At 47.5% G+C, this 24,429-nt stretch overlaps 1 protein-coding gene across 3 annotated transcripts in view; it reads left to right on the forward strand.

Annotated features, from left to right (window-relative positions):
* Positions 1 to 24,429, forward strand: part of PTPN6 (protein tyrosine phosphatase non-receptor type 6) — a 44,325-nt gene that overhangs the window by 12,315 nt on the left and 7,581 nt on the right. For all 3 annotated transcript variants that reach the window (XM_083481812.1, XM_083481811.1, XM_083481813.1), the window contains 7 exons: positions 7,046 to 7,262; positions 8,961 to 9,077; positions 12,409 to 12,522; positions 14,376 to 14,472; positions 15,481 to 15,551; positions 15,652 to 15,801; positions 18,060 to 18,191. In XM_083481812.1, coding sequence (XP_083337938.1) covers positions 7,046 to 7,262; positions 8,961 to 9,077; positions 12,409 to 12,522; positions 14,376 to 14,472; positions 15,481 to 15,551; positions 15,652 to 15,801; positions 18,060 to 18,191 — 898 coding nt within the window. The remainder of the gene's footprint in view (positions 1 to 7,045; positions 7,263 to 8,960; positions 9,078 to 12,408; positions 12,523 to 14,375; positions 14,473 to 15,480; positions 15,552 to 15,651; positions 15,802 to 18,059; positions 18,192 to 24,429) is intronic.

Genomic DNA, 24,429 nt, shown 5'->3' on the forward strand with positions numbered 1-24,429 from the left:
CTTCGGGCGAGTGTCCGCAAGCCTCCCGCACCTGGCGGAAGGTCCTGCCGGGTGCGTGAGGCTTGGGGCGGCAGCCTGCATCCCGAAGCACGGGGTGCCCTCCGGAGGACGCCCCGTGCTTTGGGAAGGTGTTCGCAAGCCTCCCGCGCCCGGTGGGAGGTCCTGCCGGGCGCGCGAGGCTTGCAGGCAGCAGCCTGTTCTGGGGGCTGGGGTTGGGGGAAGCTCGGGCTTCCCCCACGCCAGCCCCACGCCTGGGGGGGGGGAATAATTTTTTTTCTTTATTCCCCTGCCCCCAAAAAAGGTGCATCTTATGGGGCGGTGCGTCCTATGGGGCGAAAAATACGGTAACTGCTGGGCTGCAGAGCAATAATTTATCCCTGTCCCGCCTCATATCTGCCCATGTTTATCTTCTGATCCGTGTGCCTGTTGGGCTAGCAGAAGCAAATATGTGGTCACTGTGGATGCCTCTTATTTGCTAGTGTATTTGCTGTGTACATCTATCTTAGAATCACAGAATTGTAGAGTGGGAAGAGACCCTGACGGTCATCTAGTCCAGCCCCCTGCAATGCAAGAATCTCAACCTCCGGTTATAGGGCAGTACAGTGGTGCCCCGCAAGACGAAATTAATTCGTTCCGCAAGTTTTGTCGTCTAGCGAATTTTTCGTCTTGCGAATCACGAAATCCCATAGGAATGCATTGAAAATCAATTAATGCGTTCCTATGGTCAAAAAAAGTCCAAACAAAGCCAAATTTGGTACAACAACAGTTTATTAACTGCTCTTTAAAGTCACACATACTGTAAAGAGCAGTTCAAAAATTGAAGGGAAAATAAATTAACTTTATAAACAAAACATGTCTTTGTTTTTAGACAAAGGAAACAAAGTCGCGAGACGTTTTCGTCTTGCGAAGCAAGCCCATAGGGAAATTCGTCTTGCGAGGCAAATCGAAAACGGAAAAACCTTTCGTCTAGCGAGTTTTTTGTCTTGCGAGGCATTTGTCTTGCGAGGTACCACTGTATATAAATTCAATAAAATAACTACTACTAATACTACTAAAGCATCCGTGGCAGACTGCCATCTTGTTTTCTTTCCTAATGGAATAAACAGAAAGAGTCCATAATTACACTCCACAGAACTTGATTTGTGTCAGGTCAACACTATCCTTAAAAACACACAAACCACCACCACCACAACTAACGACGACAACCAGCCCATATACCACACTCCACACCCACAGACATGCCCTGCATTGTTCCTTCACCTTTGCAGAGAGATAGAGGCGCTGGGCACCCTTCCTTGACGTATGGCTAAAATAATCTAAGCTCCTTATGCCTCAACACCATCCAGAAATAATAATAATAATAAAAGGATTGGTTAACCACTCTGCTCTGTGGCCTAGAGAGCCTCACTCACAATCATTGTTCAACTTGGACTGCAAAAGATGTATAGTCAGGGTTTTATGCTATAATTTCAAAACACATTTGTAACAAGTTGAGGCTCTCTGGGTTGATTAAAGAATGCTTAATTGATTTGTGTATTTTCAGTCATTAATTAATCAATTACATTTATATTTGAAAATTACCAGAATATTAGGACAGGCCCCTTTTTAAGAGAGTGAAGGAAATGTAAGAAAACCTAAAGTTTAACTTAACAAGGGGAAAACCCGACCCCTCTTAGAAGTTAAAAAGGGCAGCCATCTTTAAATATGCTATTTTTCATTTCCTGTCACAACAACGTACCAAAACTAAAGTAGACTTAAAAAGCAAGTGTAGCTTTAACTCCTCCGATCAATCAACAGACATATTAGTTCATTATTCTATTGACTGAAGCTTGGTGTCCTAGCAAAAAGTTATGCTAAAGTTCAGATAAACGTTCAGGCTTTTCAGTCAGGCAAAATGAGACTGAGATGCAAAACAAGTGTGACAAATTGTCATTGTAAGTTTTTCCAGCTGAGGAGCAAAATGTCAGGATTTTGGCCCCCAACGCAAGAAGACATCTAGATGGCTCTTATTCTAGAGGATAATAGCAAGTCTGGCCAGGCCCCTGTTTGGAAGTCATGCATCCTTTCATCCATACAAGTCCTCTCTGGTCCAGGGGGGTTGGCAAGACCACCAGAGTCTTGCCACTGTGTACTCCACTGGCCGGAAGGATTGAAGGTTTTCTATGCCCTTTTATTCCCTTGCAATCCTCTGTTTTTGTTTTAAATATAGCTTCTGCCATCAATAATGCCTTCATCAGATAGTGTAGCATTTTTAGCGTATTTTAAAAACTGTTTTAAAAACTGTGTACCATGTTGTGCTATTTTTTAAAAGATGAAAGAAAACCAAGTTTCCACAGTAGATGGAGAACAGCAGGCATGTTCTATGGAAGATTCTGCAAAGTACTAACTTCCATACAAAGAACTTGGAATGGGGTGCTCTCTAATCAGGGACAGAAATATTATTGGTTCTTTACATTATATACAGGAACACAATATTGGAAATTAGCAGAGAGAGAGAGAGAGAGAGAGAGAGAGAGAGAGAGAGAGAGAGAGAGAGATCTACAATCTTATCTCTCAAACACAGGTGCAGAGCAGTGGCTGCGACTTCTGGTTCAAATCTAACTTCTGCAATGAACTCCCCAAGAAGCCATTCACCACAAGATACAGATGGTGATTAGGATGATAATAACCTACCTTACAGGGTGGTTGTAAAACTTATTGTGATCATGTGTCCGAAGTTTTTGAACGCCCCAAAGTGCTATGTAAATGCTGAGATGATTTGTTAATGGTTTATTTCAATCACTAATTACAGACCCGTTCCACACCAATTTGTGAAATGAATTTATGGGTCAACACATTAGGTCTGCCTAATATGCTTACACTTACAGCTCAAAATATATTGGGTTGCTATGGCACAACTATGTTTTCAAGCATGTGTCATATAAGTACGTGCGTCATGGAGCTTCGTTCCAAATCTGGGTCATCGGGTGTGAAATAACTTTTGTAGAGAAAAGCGGTCTCTGGTCCAGACTGTATAATGCATGTGCTACTAGCAATCACATGGCTGAATGGCTTTTCATGGGTTCCCTCCCACTGAAGCCCAGTGGTGTAGCATTCATTAGCAGCACCCGGGGCAAGGCAAGGATCGCGCTCCCTAACCTCCTTGCGGGTGTCATGGAGGAGGCAATAGGCGAACTTTGCCAGTTGCGCTCTCAGCTTAGCTTGCTCCTGGCGGGAGCCGCGGCTGGACTGGAGCTCCTTGGCAGGCTTAGCAATGTCCCAGCAGAACCGGAGCACAGTTGCAGCAGGCCTAGGAGGAGAGCAGGCCGGGATGCCAAGGGCAGCCCTTCCCCAGCTACCTCTCCTAAGCCGCACTGCACAAGGACCAAGGGGTCTTGGGCGAGCGGGTGGCTCTCCTCTCTGCCCTCCCTCCTTGGGGTGCCGCCTTGCCCAAGAACACACGCCAGGAGGGAGACCCCAGGGAAGGACTGGCGCAGGCCAGGAAAAGTCTGGGCTCTGGCTGGGGGTGGTTCTGCCCAGGGGCGGGCATCCCTTCACCGGCCACAAGGAGAAGCAGGTGCCACCGCAGCCCTGAAGGCCCATGCTGCATGTGCTTCGGTCTCAGCGAGGGAGCTTGCTGTGGGTTGCGCACAGTATTTTGTGTCCGGGTCCACAGCCCCTCCAGGCTACGCCACTATGAAGATGCCCTGAAACAGCATAACAGCAACCGCGTAGGCTCACTTATGCCTCCCTTCAAAGCTTTCTTGGCCATAGCTCGGTAGCAGAGCCAGGATTTGACCCCAGGAATCTCCAGTTAGCAGGGCTGAGAATGAGCTCTGAATGGCTGAGGTAATGGCTGGCAGTCATTTCTAGGCTTGCCACATTTCAAAAAAGTAAAAACCAGGACACCCCAAAAGTTCTTCTTCTTCTTTTACGAAAATGCAAAAAATAAATAAATGTGATTTTTCAATCCGAGACAAACCGCTGCCTTCTGGAAATTCCCCCCAGCCATCACTTCAGCCTTTGAAATCCCGGTAATGTCCGTTAAAATCCGGATGTACGGCAGCCCTAATTTAGACGAAACTGGACCAATTGAACCATTGGCCTGGCCTGGGTAACTTCCAGGCAACCTGCTTATTGAGCATTTATTTTGAGTTTATTTGTTTGTGTCAAGCAATGGCCACCCCACACTTTTTCAGTGCCATGTCCTGCTGGTTTTCCTGTCGTGCTGCCTTGGTTATTATACGTGTACTGCTTGAAAACATCAGAGCCTGGAGTTTGCTCAGAAACAATTGTGACATGCATAGCTAGCTGAAGGAAAAATCAGTTGGGAACTTAACTCTCCTTTCATTTTAAACAATGGGTGGAGCTCAGTGTAGGACTACGTGGGTTATGCAGGTGGGGAATGAGATCTGCTTGATCACCAAGACTTTACTACCCCTGTCTGATCCCTGCACCCCTTAAGCGTGCTATGGGTTTCCCCCCAATCCCCCAGGGCAGATTTGGGGGGGGTGCAGGGGAGGAGGAGGGATGTCTTTTTGCGTGAAAGGACCTTGCTGTGTGCATGTGACAACTCAGCTGAATCCCATCCAGTGCGGCTAATGAGTGTCATGAAACCGCCACATTTTTTGGTTAAAACTGAAATGGAGGCTTCAGGAGAAGTGAATCAGGAATACTATTTTGGGAAGGTGGCAGCTGTTGCTGTTTCTGTATTTCAAAGCGTAGGAGCACTGCGTTGCAGGGATGGCGAAATCTTTCGGGCTGGGGGCCGCATTGATCCACAGTCAACCCTCTGTAGGCCACCTTTCAAAGTGGGCCTGTTCAAGTATAAAAATGAGGATTTAATTGCGGGGGAAAGAAAACGTTTATTTGGAGAGTGGTCCTCACAAACATTTGGGCTTCACTGAATCACAGTAGGGGGCCAGCAAAACTTTTGGACAAATTAGGGAATCTGAGAAGGCTACCCAAAAAAGTGTCAGAATGGTATACCTGAGGGAATAGTCAGGGGAATTTATTTATTTTTGCAGCTTTCAGACCAAGACACTTTATGCCTGTAGCTGTTTCTGGTCTTTCTCTCTCTCAGCCAGATAGTCCATGGTTGGTTTATCAGACTGCCCTCTGGTCTACTGATACTGTTATTAAATGCCAGCACAATTTATAATAAGATCTCCTTCAGCCGTGTTTTAATTGCAGACAAGAAGGATAGCTGGTTGATATTAACAAGATCTGAGTTGGGGAGATACTGGGAGGTGGGGGGAATAATATCTCCCAGCTAAGCCCTCCTGGATGCTTGATTCAACACTGGTTGAACCCAGACTTGAGAGCTGTGAAGAATGGTTGCTAAAAATTATCAGAATTGTTTCTAGGCTTTCTGTTAATTTGTGTGCCAATCTGGAGTGCTTATATTTTGTGGACAGCTGAGGGAATCTCCTGGTGTACCAGTCACTCTCCTGCCCATGACACTGTCAGGGAATATTTCATTTGGTGTTGAGACTCCTGAGTTTATTAAGGGAGAAGCTCAACTTCCGTGTCAAGGCTGCTGTAGCTGCAAGAGCGCCAGACTTCATGGCTGCCATGGCAACTGTGGGGCTGTCCCAATTTGTCATCGGCTCTAGTCATGTTGCAGGACACACTGTCAATTTGGTTTTCTCTAGCGGGAAGGAGGATGATCTGAAAGTGGGTCTAGTCCCTTGTCATCATCAGATCACTTCCTGTTGAGTCTTAGGCTTGCAGCAACTGTTCCTTTCGGGAAGGGTGAAGGACCGATTACAACAGTCCATTTCTAGAGGCTAGTGGACTCCAATGAATCCCAGATTGCTTATGGGGATTTTCTGATTGGTGTGGCTGTTTCGCATGTCAAATCCCTGGCTGTGTTGTGTGATGCAGAGATGACCTGAGCAGTTGTCATGGTTGCTCCAAAGTGTTAAAAGGGTGGCGCTGTGGTCTAAACCACTGAGCTTCTTGGGCTTGCTGGTCAGATGGTCGGTGTTTCGAATCCCTGCGACAGAGTGAGCTCCCCTTGCTCTGTCCCAACTCCTGCCAGCCTAGCAGTTCGAAAGCACACCAGTGCAAGTAGATAAATAGATACTGCTGCGGCGGGAAGGTAAACGGCGTTTCTGTGAACTCTGGTTTCTATTCCGGTGTTCCATTGCGCCAGAAGTAGTTTAGTCATGCTGGCCACATGACCCGGAAAGCTGTCTGTGGACAAATGCCGGCTCCCTTGGCCTGAAAGCGAGATAAGCGCCGCAACCCCAGAGTCACCTTTGACTGGACTTAGCCATCTAGTGATCCTTTACCTTTTTACCTCCAAAGTGTTACCTCTCCCTGTGTATATTACGAAATACATTTTACGCTTTTCCAATATGGGAATGGCAAGTGGTCATGCAACAGGATAATTCTGAAGAACACAGCCTGCACAGCTGCATCACTCCAGCTACCCAAAGTCCAAGGGTGGAGATAGAAAGCAATGCTTTAAAATAGAGTTGCTAACCAACTTCGTTATATAAAAAAACAGCAGGAGATAATGTGCAGAAAGCAGTTGGAACAGTGCTATGTAGATACTCGTTATCATTAACACATTGATAACACCGTCATTGCTAGGTAAATACTGTATCATTATTATCAATATACCTGAAGAAGCATCTTCACCCCCTTTGTTCAGCCCGGACACTGAGGTCCAGTTCCGAGGGCCTTCTGGTGGTTCCCTCACTGCGAGAAGTGAGTTTACAGGGAACCAGGCAGAGGGCCTTCTCGGTAGTGGCACCCACCCTGTGGAACGCCCTCCCATCAGATGTCAAGGAAATAAACAACTATCTGACTTTAGAAGACATCTGAAGGCAGCCCTGTTTAGGGAAGTTTTTAATGTTTGATGTTTTATTGTGTTTTTGATATTCTATTGGGAGCCGCCCAGAGTGGCTGGGGAAACCCAGCCAGATGGGCGGAGTATAAATCATCATCATCATCATGCTTTGTCGTATGCTGCTTCTGTTACCCCAGCGATGCTTCAGCCATGCTTACCCTCTTTTTCTCTGGCCTGATTCTGTTTTCCATCCCTCCTTCTCCCCAGGTGGTACCATGGTCATCTTTCTGGCCCAGCTGCCGAGACCTTACTCCAAACTAAGGCTGCTCCATGGACTTTCTTGGTTCGTGAGAGCCTCAGCAAGCCGGGGGACTTTGTGCTGTCTGTCCTCACCGACCAGCCTAAATCTGGGGGGGATGCCACTGGAGCCGCTAGCACCCCGAAAGAACGACTTAAAGTTACTCATGTCAAGGTTATGTGTGAGGTGAGAAACTTGTGGAGAGGTGGCCGAGGGGCGGGGAGACAGAAAACAACCTCTTTCCCATGAGCACCCCTAGATGGCATGTTTCTCTTTGTCACTGTTTCAAAATTAAGAGACAACTAGGAATCCAGTGAGCCGAATTTATTAATTAATTTTAATTACTATTTTATTCATCACATTTGTATGCCTCCCATCTTGGAATTTATGTGAGGACTCCCCCCTCCCCCGCTTATTATATATTCAGTTTGTATACCACCCTTCATCCGGGGGCTCTTAGGGCGTCCCACAATATAAAAATACAATAAAACACACGGAATACATAATAAAAATAAGAACAGAACAAAACCAATAATCCCCCCTCCCAAGGCCTTTGTAGACCAGGGGGTCTCAAGGCAGTTCGCAGAATAAAATCAAGCTATAAAATCACAAAATACCTAATAAAAATAAAAACAGCAGCCCAATACTCTCCTCCACAAAAAATAAAAAATAAAAATTGGATCAACTAAAGGCCTGGTTAAAAAGGAACATTTTCACCTGGCATCTAAAGGTGTATAATGAAGGCACCAGGGGAACCTCCCTGAGGAGAGCATTCCATAGACGGGGAGCCACTGCAGAGAAGGCCCCGTTCTTGTGTTGCCACGCTCCGGACCTCTCGAGGAGGAGGCACATGAAGGAGGGCCCCAGAAGACGATCTCAGGGTCCGGGCAGGTTCATATGGGAAGAGGCGGTCCTTGGGGTATTGCAGTCCTAAGCCATTTAAGGCTTTTTAGGTCAAAAGCAGCACTTTGAATTGGGCCCGGAAACTAACTGGTAGCCAGTGCAGTTGGACCAAGATCGGCATAATATGCTCAAACCGTCTTGCCCAGGTGAGCAACCTGGCTGCCGAATTCTGCACTTCTCTCCTCAGCAACTCTGTGCAGTAAGTTGAGATGGAGTCACTAGCTCAAGAACAAGCAGTAAGCTTTGTGGCTGAGAAGGGATTTGAACCATCTCTTTCCGATCTAAGGCCGGCAAAGCCATCACACTGTATTAGATCTTCTCACTGCCCTTAAGTGCCTGTTGCTGCAGCTGGTTAAACAACCAAGCTGTGAGGGGAAATAGGATGGGCGTTAGATGAATGGGGCACTAACCACCATGAGGTTCTTCTGTGGAAGCCTTGTTGAAACAAATACGAGTTGCGTAAGAAAACTATACAGGTTTTCTTATTTATGGAGGGATGACATTCTGGGTCATTGTCTGTGTTGGTGAAGCACCATAGCTGTCAACTTTTCCCTTTTCCTGCAGGGAATCCTATTCGGAATAAGGGAATTTCCCTTACAAAAAGGGAAACGTTGACATCTATGGTGAAGCACACGTAATCCTGCCTCACCCCATTCTGCCCCAGTCCTTTCCTCTTCCAGTGCAAAACATGGCGTGTGCGTACTCAGTCGGGTGCGCATCAAAAACATGCAAAATGAGAGTTGCCTGTAGTGGTATTTTGAGATCTCCCAATTCATTTCAACAGCAGAAAGTCTTGGTCGATTGTGTCTCGTGTTAATTGGTGTAGGCATGTTAAATGTGAGGGTTGTTACTTGCGACTGGTTCTGGTCATAACCTCCCAGAGCACTGGAAATACAACTGATCAGCAAAAAATTATGCACGGGAGAAGCGTGTTACATATATAAGGGACATGACTAATAATATTATTTTTTTCCCCTCCAGAAGGGGAAGTACACAATTGGGGGCACAGAGAGGTTTGGCAGCTTGGCTGATCTGGTGGAGCATTTTAAGAAAACGGGAATTGAAGAGGCCTCTGGATCCTATCTGTATTTGAGACAGGTACTGATATAGAGCTACACAGAGAAGGCTGCTTTACCCATCCCTTTTTATTTTCTCTCTTATTAATAACGTTTGTTAGATGTTTCTCTAAAACAACTGGAGCCTAGCTGCCAACTTTTCCCTTTTCTTGCGAGGAATCCTGAAAGATACTCGGAGTCGAGTGTGGATTTCACGCTCTTTATTCAGCTCATAGTAGTGAGGAATGGAAGTTCCCCCAAAATATCTGCTTTATATACATTAATGGGCCGTACGTGATTGGCTATTTCTGGGATTCTCCTGTAGGCCAATCAGGTTGTGGATTCACTTCCACCTGGAGCTGGATTGGGTGGCTCCTGCGGACCAATCATACTGCTGCATTGTTCTAGGACCAATCAGACTGCTGCATTCTGAATCCTATTGTTCTAGGACCAATCAGACTGCTGCATTTTGGATCTTATTCAACTCAGTACATAACAAATCCTATTCGGAATAAGGGAATTTCCCTTAAAAAACGGGAAACGTTGACAGCTATGAACTGGAGGGACACACAATTAATGAGAAAGAATTTAGACAATGTTATTTGTTGGGGTCACAACCCTCATCCTCAAATAAAAAACAAACTTTTTCTATCCCATGTTGTTATGTGATGTGGTCTATGGAACATAATATGATGCATAATATGTTTTTTCTTTGTTTTTAAGTCATCTCGGTTATGTGGCTTTTCAAAAAATTGGAATATCTATGGTTTGGGCCTAAACCTTTAGCTGGATTTTTTTTTTTTAAGGGATTGTGATTGCGAAGCAGTTTGGGGAAATACAAGTAAATGGCTTCAGTGAGATGGACAGATTTGTGGAAAATTTCTAATGTATTTTTTAAAAAAAACTATGAAGTTATTCCTGCAGATGAGGAAGGGAAAAAAGCTGCCACATTTCCACAGCTTTCAAGTATTATTGTTATTTTGTAAGAAGGATAATGCAGCAGAATCAAATTGGCAAACTGGAGTTATCTTAAACACAGATTTTGTTAAAGGCAGCGGCAAGTGGGAAATTATCTAATACATAAGGAAGTGTTGATGGCATTAGATCAGAAAGACTAGCTGTATGGAGAAACAGAATAAGGAAGTAGCAGAAGTAGAATATCAGTTTTAACTGTAGATCTGGAAAGTAGAAAGACTGGTCTCTGGTTAACTTTAAAAAGCTAATTTTCATATGGTAGCAACATCTTTACAACATTTGGTGCTGTGTAGGATTTAACAAATAACTGGCATAGGTTCTGGGTACCGTTGGTAAAGGAACCTACTCATATGTCTGGTGGAGTTGCCCTTGTATAAGAAACTATGGACAATAATTTCATGAATTATGGTCACACATTACAGAATACCTCTGGAGTAAACTCCAAAACTGGTGAATAAATGATGTAGCAACCACAGTCAGTTTAACAAAAAGAGGCATGAGTATTTCAACAATTACGAGTGAAGATATGGGACATAGCCTTAATGGGGAGAAACACTTTACAGTGGTACCTCGGGTTACATACGCTTCAGGTAACAGACTCCGCTAACCCAGAAATAGTGCTTCAGGTTAAGAAATTTGCTTCAGGATAAAAACAGAAATTGTGCTCCAGTGGTGCGGTGGCAGCAGGAGGCCCCATTAGCTAAAGTGGTGCTTCAGGTTAAGAACAGTTTCAGGTTAAGAACAGATCTCCGGAACGAATTAAGTACTTAACCCGAGGTACCACTGTATATGAATTTCGGGGTTAATGACCAAGAAGTTTCAAAATAAGTCATGAATGCTTATTTATTTTTGGAGAGGTGTTTAACATTTTTTATGTCACTGTAGCAATGGCATAAAATGCTACAGTGACTGTGATAAGATAGTTTAACAAATTGCAACACATTATAAGATACAGTGTATGAATTTATTAGAAATAGTCTATGACCCTTTATTCTTTTATGTGCTTTTCCCTTCAGTTTTTCTCTTACGGATGAATTAAAATATTCATTTTAAAATACAGTCGTACCTTGGAAGTCGAACGGAATCCGTTCCGGAAGTCCTTTCGACTTCCAAAACGTTCGGAAACCAAAGCACAGCTTCTGATTGGCTACAGAAAGCTCCTGCAGCCAATCAGAAGTCGCGGAAGTGGTGGTGATTGGACGTTTGGCTTCCAAAAATAGTTCGCAAATCGGAACAGTCATTTCCGGGTTTGCGGTGTTCAGGAGCCCAAACATTTGAGAACTATGCTGTTTGAAAACCAAGGTACGACTGTGTGTTATGTGTGTATGCAAGAAACTTGTGTTGTCCCAATATACACAGCGAAATGCACTAAGGACTCTGAATTGCCCAGGTTCCCCACCAGTTGTCGAGAGAACATCCATAGGTGTTTTCTGCTGTGGAAATAAGGCTGTAGCTCAGTAGTAGAGCATCTGATTTGCATGCAGAAGATCCCAGGATCAATTTTCAGTCTCTCTTGGTACAGCTGGGAATCTCCCTTGTCTGAAACCCTAGAGCGCCAACTGTCAATCAGTGAAGACCAGTGTTTCCCAAACGTGGGTCTCCAGCAGTTTTTGGATGACAATTCCCATCATCCCTGACCCCTGGTCTTGCTAGCTAGGGATGATGGGAACTGTAGTCCAAAACCAGCTGGAGACCCACGTTTGGGAAACACTGGTGTAGACCATACTGACTTAGATGGACCCAGTCATCAGACTCTGTATAAGGCAGCTTTCAGCATTTCCACCTAGTTGACTTGTGCTTTCTGACTCTCCGTTGCACTCATCAAACATAACTACAGTGGTACCTCAGGTTAAGAACTTAATTCATTCCGGAAGTCCATTCTTAACCTGAAACTGTTCTTAACCTGAGGTCCCACTTTAGCTAATGGGGCCTCCCGCTGCTGCCGCCGCGTGATTTCTGTTCTCATCCTGAAGCAAAGTTCTTAACCAGGGGTACTATTTCTGGGTTAGCGGAGTCCGTAACCTGAAGCGTCTATAACCCAAGGTATCACTGCACACAACAACTCCCCAATTCTATGATTCTATGTTCCCCTGATCATTTTTCTCTCTCCTTGGTGGATGTCCCCCCGTCCCCCCGCTATTCCCCCTCCCATCTCATGGGGGAAAGTAGCTGCCAAGCAAAGAGATAAGCAGCCCAGATTCTGGTTTTGTGGCTGACGGAGCTCTGCTCCTTGACTTTATCTTTTTCTTGTCTCCAGAGAGACCTCTGTTTGTTTCTTATTGTGTATTGCTTTGTAATGATTTGTTGGGTCTCTGGGCCGTAATAAAGATTGACGATGATGTTTCTCACATTTCCCCTTCCTTCTTTCCTTCCTTCCTTCTTTCCTCCCCTCCCGCTAGCCTTTCAACGCCACCCGGGTGAATGCAGCCGACATTGAGGACAGGGTGCAGATGCTTGAGAAGAGAAGCCAAGAGGAAGAGGCTGCCAAAGGAGGTTTCTGGGAGGAGTTCGATGTGAGTAGTGAACTGTGGGGCTTCTTCTTCCTCGTGATGCGTTATGGAGTCTGGAACTCCCTACTCCTGTCCTGGTTCTTGGCTTATCCCCACCTCAATTGGGGGTGGTGTACTGACGCATTCACAAGACCTTATTGTTTTGACCGCTACATTTTTAGAATGCATTCATGTATAAAGCCATTTGCATCCCGACATATCCTAAGAAAAGTTAAAGCAGTTTACAATAATATATCTATATAATAAAAACATAGAAAAGAATTAAAATCGGAGGGCAGCAACTAACTGTGATGGAGAGATGTATTCTCAATTGCCTGCAAAAGTGGAATAGAAAAGTTTTTGGCAGGAGTTTAAAGGATAAAGCAGAAGACACTTGCTGAAACTCTTAATGGCAGAGCATTGCATAGGTAAAGGTAAAGAGACCCCTGACCATTAGGTCCAGTCGTGATCGACTCTGGGGTTGCGGCGCTCATCTCGATTTATTGGCCGAGGGAGCCGGTGTACAGCTTCTGGGTCATGTGGCCAGCATGACTAAGCCGCTTCTGGCGAACCAGAGCAGCACACGGAAACGCCGTTTACCTTCCCGCCAGAGTGGTACCTATTTATCTACTTGCACATGACGTGCTTTCGAACTGCTAGGTTGGCAGGAGCAGGGACTGAGCAATGGGAGCTCACCCCATCGTGGGGATTCAAACCACCGACCTTCTGATTGGCAAGCCCTAGGCTCTGTGTTTAACCCACAGCGCCACCCGCGTCCCTCCAGAGCATTGCATAGGACTAGGCCAATGACATTAAAGTCTATTTTGTGTTGATTAGGGCTGGGCAATATATGGTTTTCAACTTTGTGATTTATCACCAGCTAAACATTACAATATACTGATTTTTCACAATGTCTGAAATAAGGATAGAGACATGTAGAGGCACTGGCTGGCTTCACATTTTCCCCCACATTGTGATTTTTGCATAGCGCACGCACGCGCGCGCGCACACACACACACACACACACACAATGAGTTGCAATACATTGTCAGGTCAAAAATTATATTTAAAAAAACCAATTTCATGATATAGACTTGAAATTGGTTTTGGACGATATATCGCCCAGCCCTAGCGCACATCATGATTTGTGATATATTGCCAGGTCAAAAACTATGTAACCAATATCACAGTATGGACTTCAAACTGGTTTGGGACGATATATTGATATACAGTGGTACCTCATTTTGAGTCCGCCTCGTTGAGTGTTCATTTTGTCGAACGTTTGCGGTAAACCCAGAAGTACCGGAATGGGTTACTTCCAGGTTTGCCACTCGTGCATGTGCAGAAGCGCTAAATCGCGCTTTGCGCATGAACAGAAGCACAAACCGCTCCACGCACGTGCGCAGAGCACTGCTTTGTTGTGCGTCCTTTTCGTCTAGCGTCTGGGGCTCCGGAACAGATCCCAGACTCAAAACGAGGTACCACTGTATTGTCCAGCCCTAGTGTTGATGTCAAGCGAGCCTTGTCAACTTGGGAAACAACCAACGACAGTGCTGGAGATTATCTCCGTGTCACCGATGTGTATGGCACATCACAAGCAAAAACACCTGCCCAAGACACTTCTTATTTCTATTTTGATGCAAGAGAGGGAGGTGGGGGTGGGGGTAAACATGGATGCTTCCTCATGCTGGAGAGATGCTTCCGGTTGGTCACTTCTTGTTCCTGAGGGAGGTTGCCTGTGCCTCCTGCCTCCAATCCACAGGCAAGCGCGAACAGCACCTCTCAGCAACCCCACAGACAAGCTGTACCCATGAATCCCAGTTTTTAAGCCATGCTTGCCCTTATTAAACACTCCCCCATGCCTCTTCCCCTTTCAGAGCTTGCAGAAACAAGAGACGAAGAACTTGTATGAACGGCATGAGGGCCAAAGACCAGAAAACAAGGGCAAGAATCGCTATAAGAACATTTTGCCATGTGAGTCTGGAGTTCCACCTATCGACCCAGAAGCTGGGCCTACACAGGCCACAGTCTCAGGTGGCAGAGGAGTCCGAGGCAGTGCTTTTTTTCAGCCAGAACTCAGTTCCGGCACTTCTCAGGTGGGCTCCATTGCCATTCTAGAAGAATGAGGGAGGTGTTCATGGTGAGTCCTGGCACCTCTTTTTCTAGAAAAATGGCACTGGTCACAGGTACTGTCGGATTTACGTATAAGCTAAACAAGCTGTAGCTTAGGACTCACTCTCTTGGGGGGCTCCAAAATATTTAAAGGGGAAAAAACTGGATGTACATTTCCAAAATATAAGATAAAAAACAAATAAAATAAAACCTACATACAGCAACAGTGTTTTGTGTTGTGTAGGTCCATTATTAAATAATAATAATAATAATAATAATAATAATAATAATAATAATAATAATAATAATAATAATAATAATACTAATAATAATAATAATAATATTTCTTTATACCCCGCCCTTCCCGGTTCAGAAAACCGGGCTCAGGGTGGCTAACAACAAATTTAAAACACTTAATTGTAAAAGCAGCATAAAATACAGTATAAAAACATGAATAACAAGAAAATTCAAAGTTCAGAAATCAATTTGGGGGAAATCCATCTAATAAGCATTAGATAGTCACCAGGGCTAGCTGGCTGAATTAGTCCTACTTGGGCCAGCGAGGAGGCCAGGGGAGAATTAGCTGTGGGGTCTCAGAGTGGGTAATCTTCATAAAAGGGGAGGGGGAGGGAAGAGCATATATTCAACACAAGAAACAGTGACAATTTGTTGTTGACAAAGGGCAGCTGGACATATAAAGGGCCCCGTTACCTTCAGTAACTTAGGGCCTCGTCAAACCTAAATCCAGCCCCGGTCACATGCTGCAACCTCTGTTTGTGCCTTGAGCCCTGCAGAGAGTGGATTGCAAAAGCCCCTGTTGCATAGGGCATTCCTTAAGAGACATACTAACTGTGCTGCCTCCTGTTTTAGTTGACCACTCTCGAGTCATCCTCCAAGACAGAGATCCTGGGTCAGATTATATAAATGCCAACTACATCAAGGTGAGGAGCTGAGTCATGTCTTCCAGAAAGAAGGGTGGTGGCGGTGGTGGCAGATTTTTGCTCCAGGCCCTTTATATTTTACCTGTTTGCTCACTTGCAGAACAAGCTATTCAGCCCTGAGGAATGCAGCAAAACTTACATTGCCAGCCAAGGTTGCCTAGATGCCACCACCAACGATTTCTGGCAGATGGTGTGGCAAGAAAACTCACGGATCATTGTGATGACCACTCGAGAAGTGGAGAAAGGAAGGGTAAGGAGGGGCAAGGAGGGGCAAGGGGGGGGGACATTCCTCTCCATCCATTCCTCCACCTTCTCAGCATACATTACATCTTTCTTGCTTGGTCTTCATCTCCTCCAGAATTGTGAGAAACTCCCTTGGAAGATTTCTAGGGCTGAAGGTGCTGCCAAACATTCCACACAAATGATGCACAACAGCCAATTTCTTTGCTGCAAAGCTCAGTTCCAGCAGAGAACTGCTTCACCTTTTCATGTTAACCCTTCCCTTCCTACCACTTTGCTGACCTGTGGGGTTTCTCGCCCTGATCTGACCACAGTGATCCATGCGACGGTCACCTCCAGGCTTGATTATTGTAACTCGCTCTACAAGGCTGCCCTTGAAGCTGACCCAGAAACTCCAGCGGGTGCAGAATGCCACGGCGAGGTTCCTTACAGGGTCCTTGCCACGGGATCACATTCATCCAGTGCTTTACCAACTGCACTGGCTCCCAATGGAGTACAGGGTCAGGTTTAAGGTGCTGGTTTTGACCTTTAAAGCCCTAGGACCCTCGTACCTACGGGACCGCCCCTCCTGGTATGCCCCGCAGAGGACCTTAAGGTCCACAAATGACAACATTTTGGAGGTCCCAAGTTGCAAGGTGGTTAGATTGATCCCAACGAGGGCCAGGGCCTTTTCAGTACTGGCCCCAACTTGGTGGAACGCTCTGTCACAAGAGACTAGGGCCCTGCGAGACTTGACATCTTTCTGCAGGGCCTGCAAGACAGAGCTGTTCTGCCTGGCCTTTGGCTTGGACTCAGTCTGACCCTTATGTTTCCCTCCCCTTATGGTTTGATCTATGGGCTACTTTTAAAATGAGGCTGCATTTAAAAATGCATTTTAACCTGCATTTTAAATTGATTTTTTCCTTCCTATTATGTTTTTACTGTAATTTTACTGGAGTTAGCCGCCCTGAGCCTGGCTCTGGCTGGGGAGGGTGGAGTATAAATATTTTATTATTATTATTATTATTATTATTATTATTATTATTATTATTATTCACATGCACAAGGTGGGAAAGTGGATGTTGGGGGGGACAGGGGGCTTTTCAGTGGGGGGGAAATCAGGACTGTGGAAAGATACAAACCAAGAGCCAAGAGAATGATGCAGTGGTCAGATGACATAGGCCTTTTTGATGGTGGCCCCTTATTTGCGAAATGCCGTTCCTGGTGCGGTGTGCTTGTCTCCCTCATTATTGACTTCCGGGGGGGGGGGGGTAAATAAATAAATAAACAAACACCCAGACTTTGGATGCCTGAAAGTTCACTGTTTCTGGCAGCCCTGAGGTCACTGGTTTTGAGGATGTTTTTAGAATGCTCCTTTGGGGTAAAGGGCAGGATCTTAATTAATTAATTACATAAAATCCCCATCAGCCCCAGCCAGGATAGCCAATAGCCTGAGGTGACAGAAGTTATAGTCAGCAATATTTAGATGGGACCACATTGACTATCCCTGATTTAAGGACTTCCTTCCTGTCTCCCTGCTGCTCCCCCAAATCACTCTGGTGACGGAGTAGTCAAATCGTTCTTTAATTACCCATGTGCTGTTTGCATGTAAGGTGTTATTGAACTCTCACCATCCTCAGGTGGTTATTGTGGTAGATTTCCTTCCAAGTTTTGCTTTAGATGAAGAGGACAAGCTGTGATCTTCTCCCCACTTTCTTTCTTTTTTGGGCGGAGGCATTTAATCTTTATTGATTTTTTTTTAGTATACATCACAATTATCATTTCCCATCAGAGATGTACAAAAAGAGAAGAAAAAATGCTTGAATGCTGAAAATAAAATTATATAGTAAAGTATTAAGACTTCTCTCCACCCAAACATGGGTCCTCTACAATTCTAGATTAACTGCATCCTGAATCAGATAGGTAGCCGTGTTGGTCTGCCATAGTCAAAATAAAAAAAATCCTTCCAGTAGCACCTTAAAGACCAACTAAGTTAGTTCTTGGTATGAGCTTTCGTGTGCAGCTCATAGAAGGATCTGGCAACTTCTGTTTCAGTGTATCTGAAGAAGTGTGCATGCACACGAAAGCTCATACCAAGAACTAACTTAGTTGGTCTTTAAGGTGCTACTGGAAGGAATTTTTTTATTTTGCATGCTGAATAACATCTAGTTTATACTTATCCAATATATCCATAAGTTATGTCACCTTGCAGGAGTCATTCAAGGCCTGCTAAAGATTCCAGTTGTTCCCGCTGCCACCCATCAAAACCTGCTTTCTGTTTCCTAACAGAACAAATGTGTCCCTTACTGGCCAGAGGTGGGCAGCAGCAAAGAGTATGGGCCGTACATTGTGGAAAACATCGGAGAACACGATGCCTTAGAATATAAACTCCGACAGCTCTGCCTTTCATCAGTCCACAATGTGAGTACACCAAGCCTGGAGAACGTTCAATGACTACTATTCTCGCTACCAGTGCCGTCTTTAGCATATGTGCCGCTGGGGTACAAAGATCTGTACAGTGCCTCCAAATTTAGTTTAGGTGCCCCCAAATTAACTTCCATTGACCTTTTTTGGGGGGGGGGGGAATCACTCACCTGTAACAACGATGTTACGGAGTATCAAAGCGATGGAGAAGGGGGGCAGAGACTTTTGCTCCATTGCCGCCGATCGAGAGGGACCGGTATACAGTAGGTATACATTTGGCTCCCCCCGGAATTCGGCGCCCGGGTGCCACACACCCCTTGTACACCTGGGTAAAGATGGCCCTGATCGCTACAAATATTGCTGAAAATAAGGACCTGCAGGAAAAAATATCCCAGCACTTTGCCCAGCACCTGGATGCTTGCTATTCCATCTCCATCTCTGGCACACAATCTACTCATACTTTTAATATTTTAAAAGTATATAAAATTTGTAAAGTATCTTAAAATTTGCAAAGTTATTTTTTTCTTTGTGAAAAATTAATAAATAAGTTTTTTAAAAAAACAAAACACGAAAACACTGGGGTGCTGCAGTTTGGCTGTGATGCCTGCTGCATCCTCTGTAATAACAGAGCACATGAATCATATATGTTCTACGAAAACAATTGCTAGTCCCCTGAAATGTCTTCTGCTGGTTCTGCGTTTCCTCTTTCTTCCTCCCCACCCCACCCCACAATGCCTCTGTGGGCAGCTTCATTTGCTTTTCTCTGAGTGACTCCAGAGGTTCAGATTTCTATTCTTACCATTTTTGTCTGAAGACCTTCGTGAATCTGGGACCTCAAGGCCTGTGCAACACTGACGCTGTTACTAATCGGCTCCGGGACAATTACTGTGGTACCTCGGGTTAAGCACTTAATTCATTCCGGAGGTCTGTTCTTAACCTGAAGCACCACTTTAGCTAATGGGGCTTCCTGCTGCCACCGTGCCGCCAGAGCATTATTTCTGTTCTCATCCTGAAGCAAAGTTCTTAACCTGAAGCACTATTTCTGGGTTAGCAGAGTCTGTAATCTGAAGCGTATGTAACCTGAAGCGTATGTAACCTGAGGTACCACTGTACATGAAATATACTCAGAGTCGCAAAGTGATTTCATGCTCTTTATTCAGCTCATAGTGGTGAGGAGGAATGAATGAAAGTCCCCTCACAGTATCTGCTTTATATACATTATTTACACAATGGGCTGCACATGATTGGCTAATTCCGGAATTCTACTGTAAGCCAATCAGGTTGTGGATTCACTTCAATCTGGAGCAGGATTGGGTGGTTCCTGCCAACCAATCATACTGCTGCATTGTTCTAGGACCAATCAGACTGCTGCATTCTGAATCCTATTGTTCTAGGACTAATCAGACTGCTGCAATTTGGATCCTATTGTTCTCAGTACATAACACCCCTCCCCTCTAAGTTCCAGTCCTGCCCGGGAGGTCGCATTCATAGTCCTCAAGGTATGCCGGCAGCCTACGTGTGCGTTGCGGCCTGGGGTGTTCCCTGGACCGGGCTCCAGGTTCTGGCTCATGTTCCAAAGATGCTGGCTGTGATGGGGTTGTTTGGTCTGGTGCAACCGGCTCGCTCAGTCGTGGTTCTGGTTCTGGTGTCCTTTCGGCCTCACGGGTCCTCTCTGTATTTACTGATTCTGCCTCTCCTGCTGGCCCCTCCTGCTCTATGGGCCTCACTGCCCCGCTGTTCCCTTGGGACTCCTCTGACCTGTCCTCCTCCTGGGTTTCTCCCGGGAATCGTCGCCGTATCTGGTCGCAGTGGCGGCGCCAGCATTGCCCCCCATCCGTTAGCACCTCGTACGACACTGGACCAGTGACCCTGGTGACTGTGGCGGGTACCCATGCTGGGCCTGCCCCAAAATTCTTTGCGTACACTGGGTCCTGGGCCTCGAAGGTCCGGGGGCTCCTGCCTTCCCCCACCACTACCTCATCCTGAGCTCTATCGGGGTGAAGGCGGTCCAATCTGATTGCAAGGCGCCGACCCATTAGTAGTTCAGCGGGGCTCCGGCCAGTCGTTGAGCTGGGGGTGCTGTGCTGTGCTAGAAGGAATGTGGCAAGGCGGTACTCCCAGTCCCCTTGCGTCATGCGGCGAAGGGTGTCCTTGGTGGTCCGCACCATGCGTTCTGCTTGGCCATTGGTGGCAGGGTGGAACGGCGCCGAACGGATGTGGCGGATGGCGTTCTGTGCTGTGAAGGTTTGGAATTCTCCTGACGTAAATGCAGTCCCGTTGTCTGAGACGAGAGTGTCAGGGAGCCCGTGGGTTGCAAACAGCCTGCGTAGTACACGGATGGCTGCGGACGTGGAAGTGGACGGTACCAGTGCGACTTCCAGCCATTTGGTGTAGGAGTCCACCACTATGAAGAATGTTTTCCCCTGAAAGGGGCCAGCGAAATCCACATGCAGGCGTGACCATGGTGCTTGGGCGGACTCCCAGGACTGGACTGGGGCCCTTGGGGGATCTGGTCGGGATTCTTGGCAGGCCTGGCAGTGTTTGACCCAGGCCTCTATCTCTCCATCAATCCCCGGCCACCACACATAACTCCTGGCAAGGGCCTTCATTCTTACTACCCCTGGATGTGTCTCGTGTAGGGCTGTGAGGACCCTTTTGCGGAGGGGCTGCGGAACAACGACTCTGCTTCCCCATAACAGGCACCCCTTGTGGGCCGACAGTTCATGTTTGCGGGTTGTGTAGCCGGCGAATTCTGGCCCGGGGCTGCTGCTGGGCCATCCCCTCCACACCCAGTCCAGGACCCGGGAGATGACCCTATCTTTCTTGGAATGGTGTGCAACCTCTTGTGCCTGAATGGGGCGGTCGGGAAGCAGCTCCAGGCTCATAACCTCTTGTGCAGGTGCTGGGTCAGGGCCTGTTTCCGGTAGTGGTAGCCTGCTGAGGGCGTCCGCATGGCCCATCGCCTTCCCCGGTCGGTGAATCAGTGCATACTGGTAGCTGGCAAGGAAAATTGACCACCTGAGGACGCGAGGAGACAGCACTTGGGGGGTCTGCTTTTCGGGGGCAAACAAGCCAAGCAACGGCTTGTGGTCAGTCACCACGGTGAAGGGCCGCCCGTACAAGAAATCATGGAATTTTTTTACTCCCTTCACGATTGCCAGACCCTCCTTGTCAATTTGCGAGTAGTTCCGCTCGGTTGCGTTGAGTGTCTGGGAAAAGTACGCCACCGGTACCTCTCTTCCATCCGGGAGTTGGTGCCCCAGGACAGCGCCAATGCCATAGGGTGAGGCGTCGCATGCTAGCACCACCGGCAGTCTCTCGTCGAAGTGTGCCAAGACAGAGTTTGAGACAAGCAAGTCCTTGACTGCCTGGAATGCGGCCTCCTGGCGCTGGCCCCACACCCAAGGGGCCCGCTTGTCCAGGAGTCTGTGTAGGGGCTCCGCTACCGCCGCCTTGTGGGGAAGGAAGGAATGGTAAAAGTTCAATAGTCCCAAGAAGGCCTGAAGTTCAGTCTTGCTCTTGGGCGCTGGGGCATCACAGATAGCCCGTACCTTGTCCCCAGTCGGGTGGACCCCTTCTGCGTCCACCATAAATCCCAGGAAGTCCACCTGAGGCACTCCTAGTAGACATTTTTCCCGCTTCACCTTGAGACCCGCTGTCTGGAAACGGTGCAGAACGGTGCGGAGGCGGTCCTCAAACTCCTCTGGTGTGGGCCCGGCAATCAACACATCATCGAAGAAGGGGGTGACACCAGGAATCCCTTTAAGGAGAGAGTCCATTAGATTCTGGAATATGCCTGGTGCCACGCTGACCCCGAATTGCAGCCGCTTTACCCTGAACGCTCCTCTGTGCGTCACAATCGTCTGTGCCTCTGCTGTGGCCTCATCTACTGGCAGCTGTTGATATGCTTGGGCCAAGTCCAGCTTGCCAAAAAATTTCGACCCAGCCAGGGTGGCAAGGACATGGCTGACCACTGGCACTGGGTATGCGTGGGCCGTGAGGGCCTTGTTTATGGTACATTTGTAGTCTGCGCAGATGCGGACCGAACCATTAGGCTTGACGGGTGTGACGATTGGAGTTTCCCAGGGGGCATTAGGCACCGGCTCCAGCACTCCTTGCTCCACGAGTCGGTCCAATTCCTCGTCTATATGGGGTTTCAAGGCGAACGGGACCCGGCGGGCCTTGAGCCTGACCGGTCGTACTGCGGGGTCAAGCTGTAGCGCAATGGGGGGGCCCGTATACTGTCCCAATTTCCCGTCGAAAACCCCTGGAAATTCCTTGCATATGGCGTCCACGTCCACTTGTAAGCTACTGTGGTTCACCCCGGTGACAGCTAGCCCCAGTGGTCCAAACCATGCCAATCCCAGTAAGCTAATGTAGGGGCCCTTGACCACAAGCAAGTCCAGTTGCCGCTTCCGCCCTCGGTATTGCACCCTGAAGGTCCCCACCCCCATTGTGGGGACCTTACGTTTCTGGAAGTCCCGTAGGGTGAATGGGGCCGGCCTGAGTTTGGGACCCCCAGTAGGACACAGTTTCCTTAAGGTCTTTGCCGAGATTATGGATAGAGTTGAACCCGTGTCAAGCTCCATGCGGCATGGGGCCCCCTCTATCTGTACCTCTACATAAATTTTCTCTACATTGGGGTGGGGCAACTGGTATACCTGGCAGTCCGTGAGCTCCGTCGAGTTGCCTTGGTGCGTTGGGCCCCGGGACCTGGGGCTCTTGGGTTGGTCATCTGATACCTGGTGTCGGGTGGGCCGAGCCCGACACACCCGGGCGATGTGTCCCGATTTTCTGCACTGCCTGCACTCTGCGTTGCGGAAACGGCAGGTCCTCCTCTCGTGACTCTCCCCGCAGCTTGCGCAGTTTCCTCCTTCTCGTCGAGGCAGCTGTGGTCTGTGCGCTGCTTGAGTGCGCTGCTGTACTCGGTGCACCTCCTCCCTGTCGGATCCTGAGTCGTCGGTGAGGTCTTCGTGGTGGACCCTCGGTTGGGATGGCAGGCTCGGCCGTGCCTCTTGCGTCGACCTCTCGGCAGCTTCCGTTGCCAGGGCCTCCTCCAGAGCGACCTGGAACGTTAGGTCCTTCTTAGCGTAGAGGCGTCGTTGCAGCTTCTCATCCTTCAGTCCACCGACGAGGCGGTCACGAAGCATGTTCTCCAGCTCTGAGAAGTTGCAGAACCGGGCGGCTTGGCGGAGAGAGGTCACAAACCCAGTTATGGTTTCCCCAGGGGCTTGTCGCTTTGCGTAGAAGGCATTTTGACGAGCCACCACTGAGGGCTGCGGCGAAAAGTGCCCCTTCAGCTGTTCCATTATTGTTTTGTATGGAACAGTAGCGACGTCTTCAGGCGCAAGGAGAGCCCGGGCGATTTCAAACGTCTCCTCTCCGCAGACGCTGAAGAATATCGCCCTCTTCTTGGCGTCTTCTTCGTCGGTGACCCCTTTGGCTTCTAGGAGGAAGGTGAAACGGGAGGCGTACGCTTCCCAGTCTCCAGATGCTGGGTTGAACGGCGAGAAGCTGCTGTCGGTTGCCATGCTGAGTTCCTTGTGTCCCGGAGCTGAAGCCTGGATACACGGTGCGAGGCAGCGGTGCGGCAGGTGGCGGTGCTGCGGTGCTGTGTGTGGCAGTCAGCTCAGCGGGATCCCACCTTCGTCGCCAGTGAAATATACTCAGAGTCGCAAAGTGATTTCATGCTCTTTATTCAGCTCATAGTGGTGAGGAGGAATGAATGAAAGTCCCCTCACAGTATCTGCTTTATATACATTATTTACACAATGGGCTGCACATGATTGGCTAATTCCGGAATTCTACTGTAAGCCAATCAGGTTGTGGATTCACTTCAATCTGGAGCAGGATTGGGTGGTTCCTGCCAACCAATCATACTGCTGCATTGTTCTAGGACCAATCAGACTGCTGCATTCTGAATCCTATTGTTCTAGGACTAATCAGACTGCTGCAATTTGGATCCTATTGTTCTCAGTACATAACAGTACAGCAGACAGACAAAATGCATCTTAACACGTGAAGCTCCTCTGATAGCCAATATGTGGAGACAGCAGGAATCTGCTTGGGTCCACCAGGGGGTGGCATAAGAGATGGGTTGCATCCAGTCTAAAGTTCTCCTCTTGAAATAACAGCCTCCTATGGGGCTTGTGCAGGAGAACTTGCTTGCGGACTGTCCCTCGGGGGTCAGATTTGTCTGCCTCCCCTCTCTGGAGACAGTCATCAAAGCCTCTGA

This window comes from Podarcis liolepis (assembly GCF_965112155.1).
Source record: "Podarcis liolepis genome assembly, chromosome: 17".
NCBI lineage: Eukaryota > Metazoa > Chordata > Lepidosauria > Squamata > Lacertidae > Podarcis > Podarcis liolepis.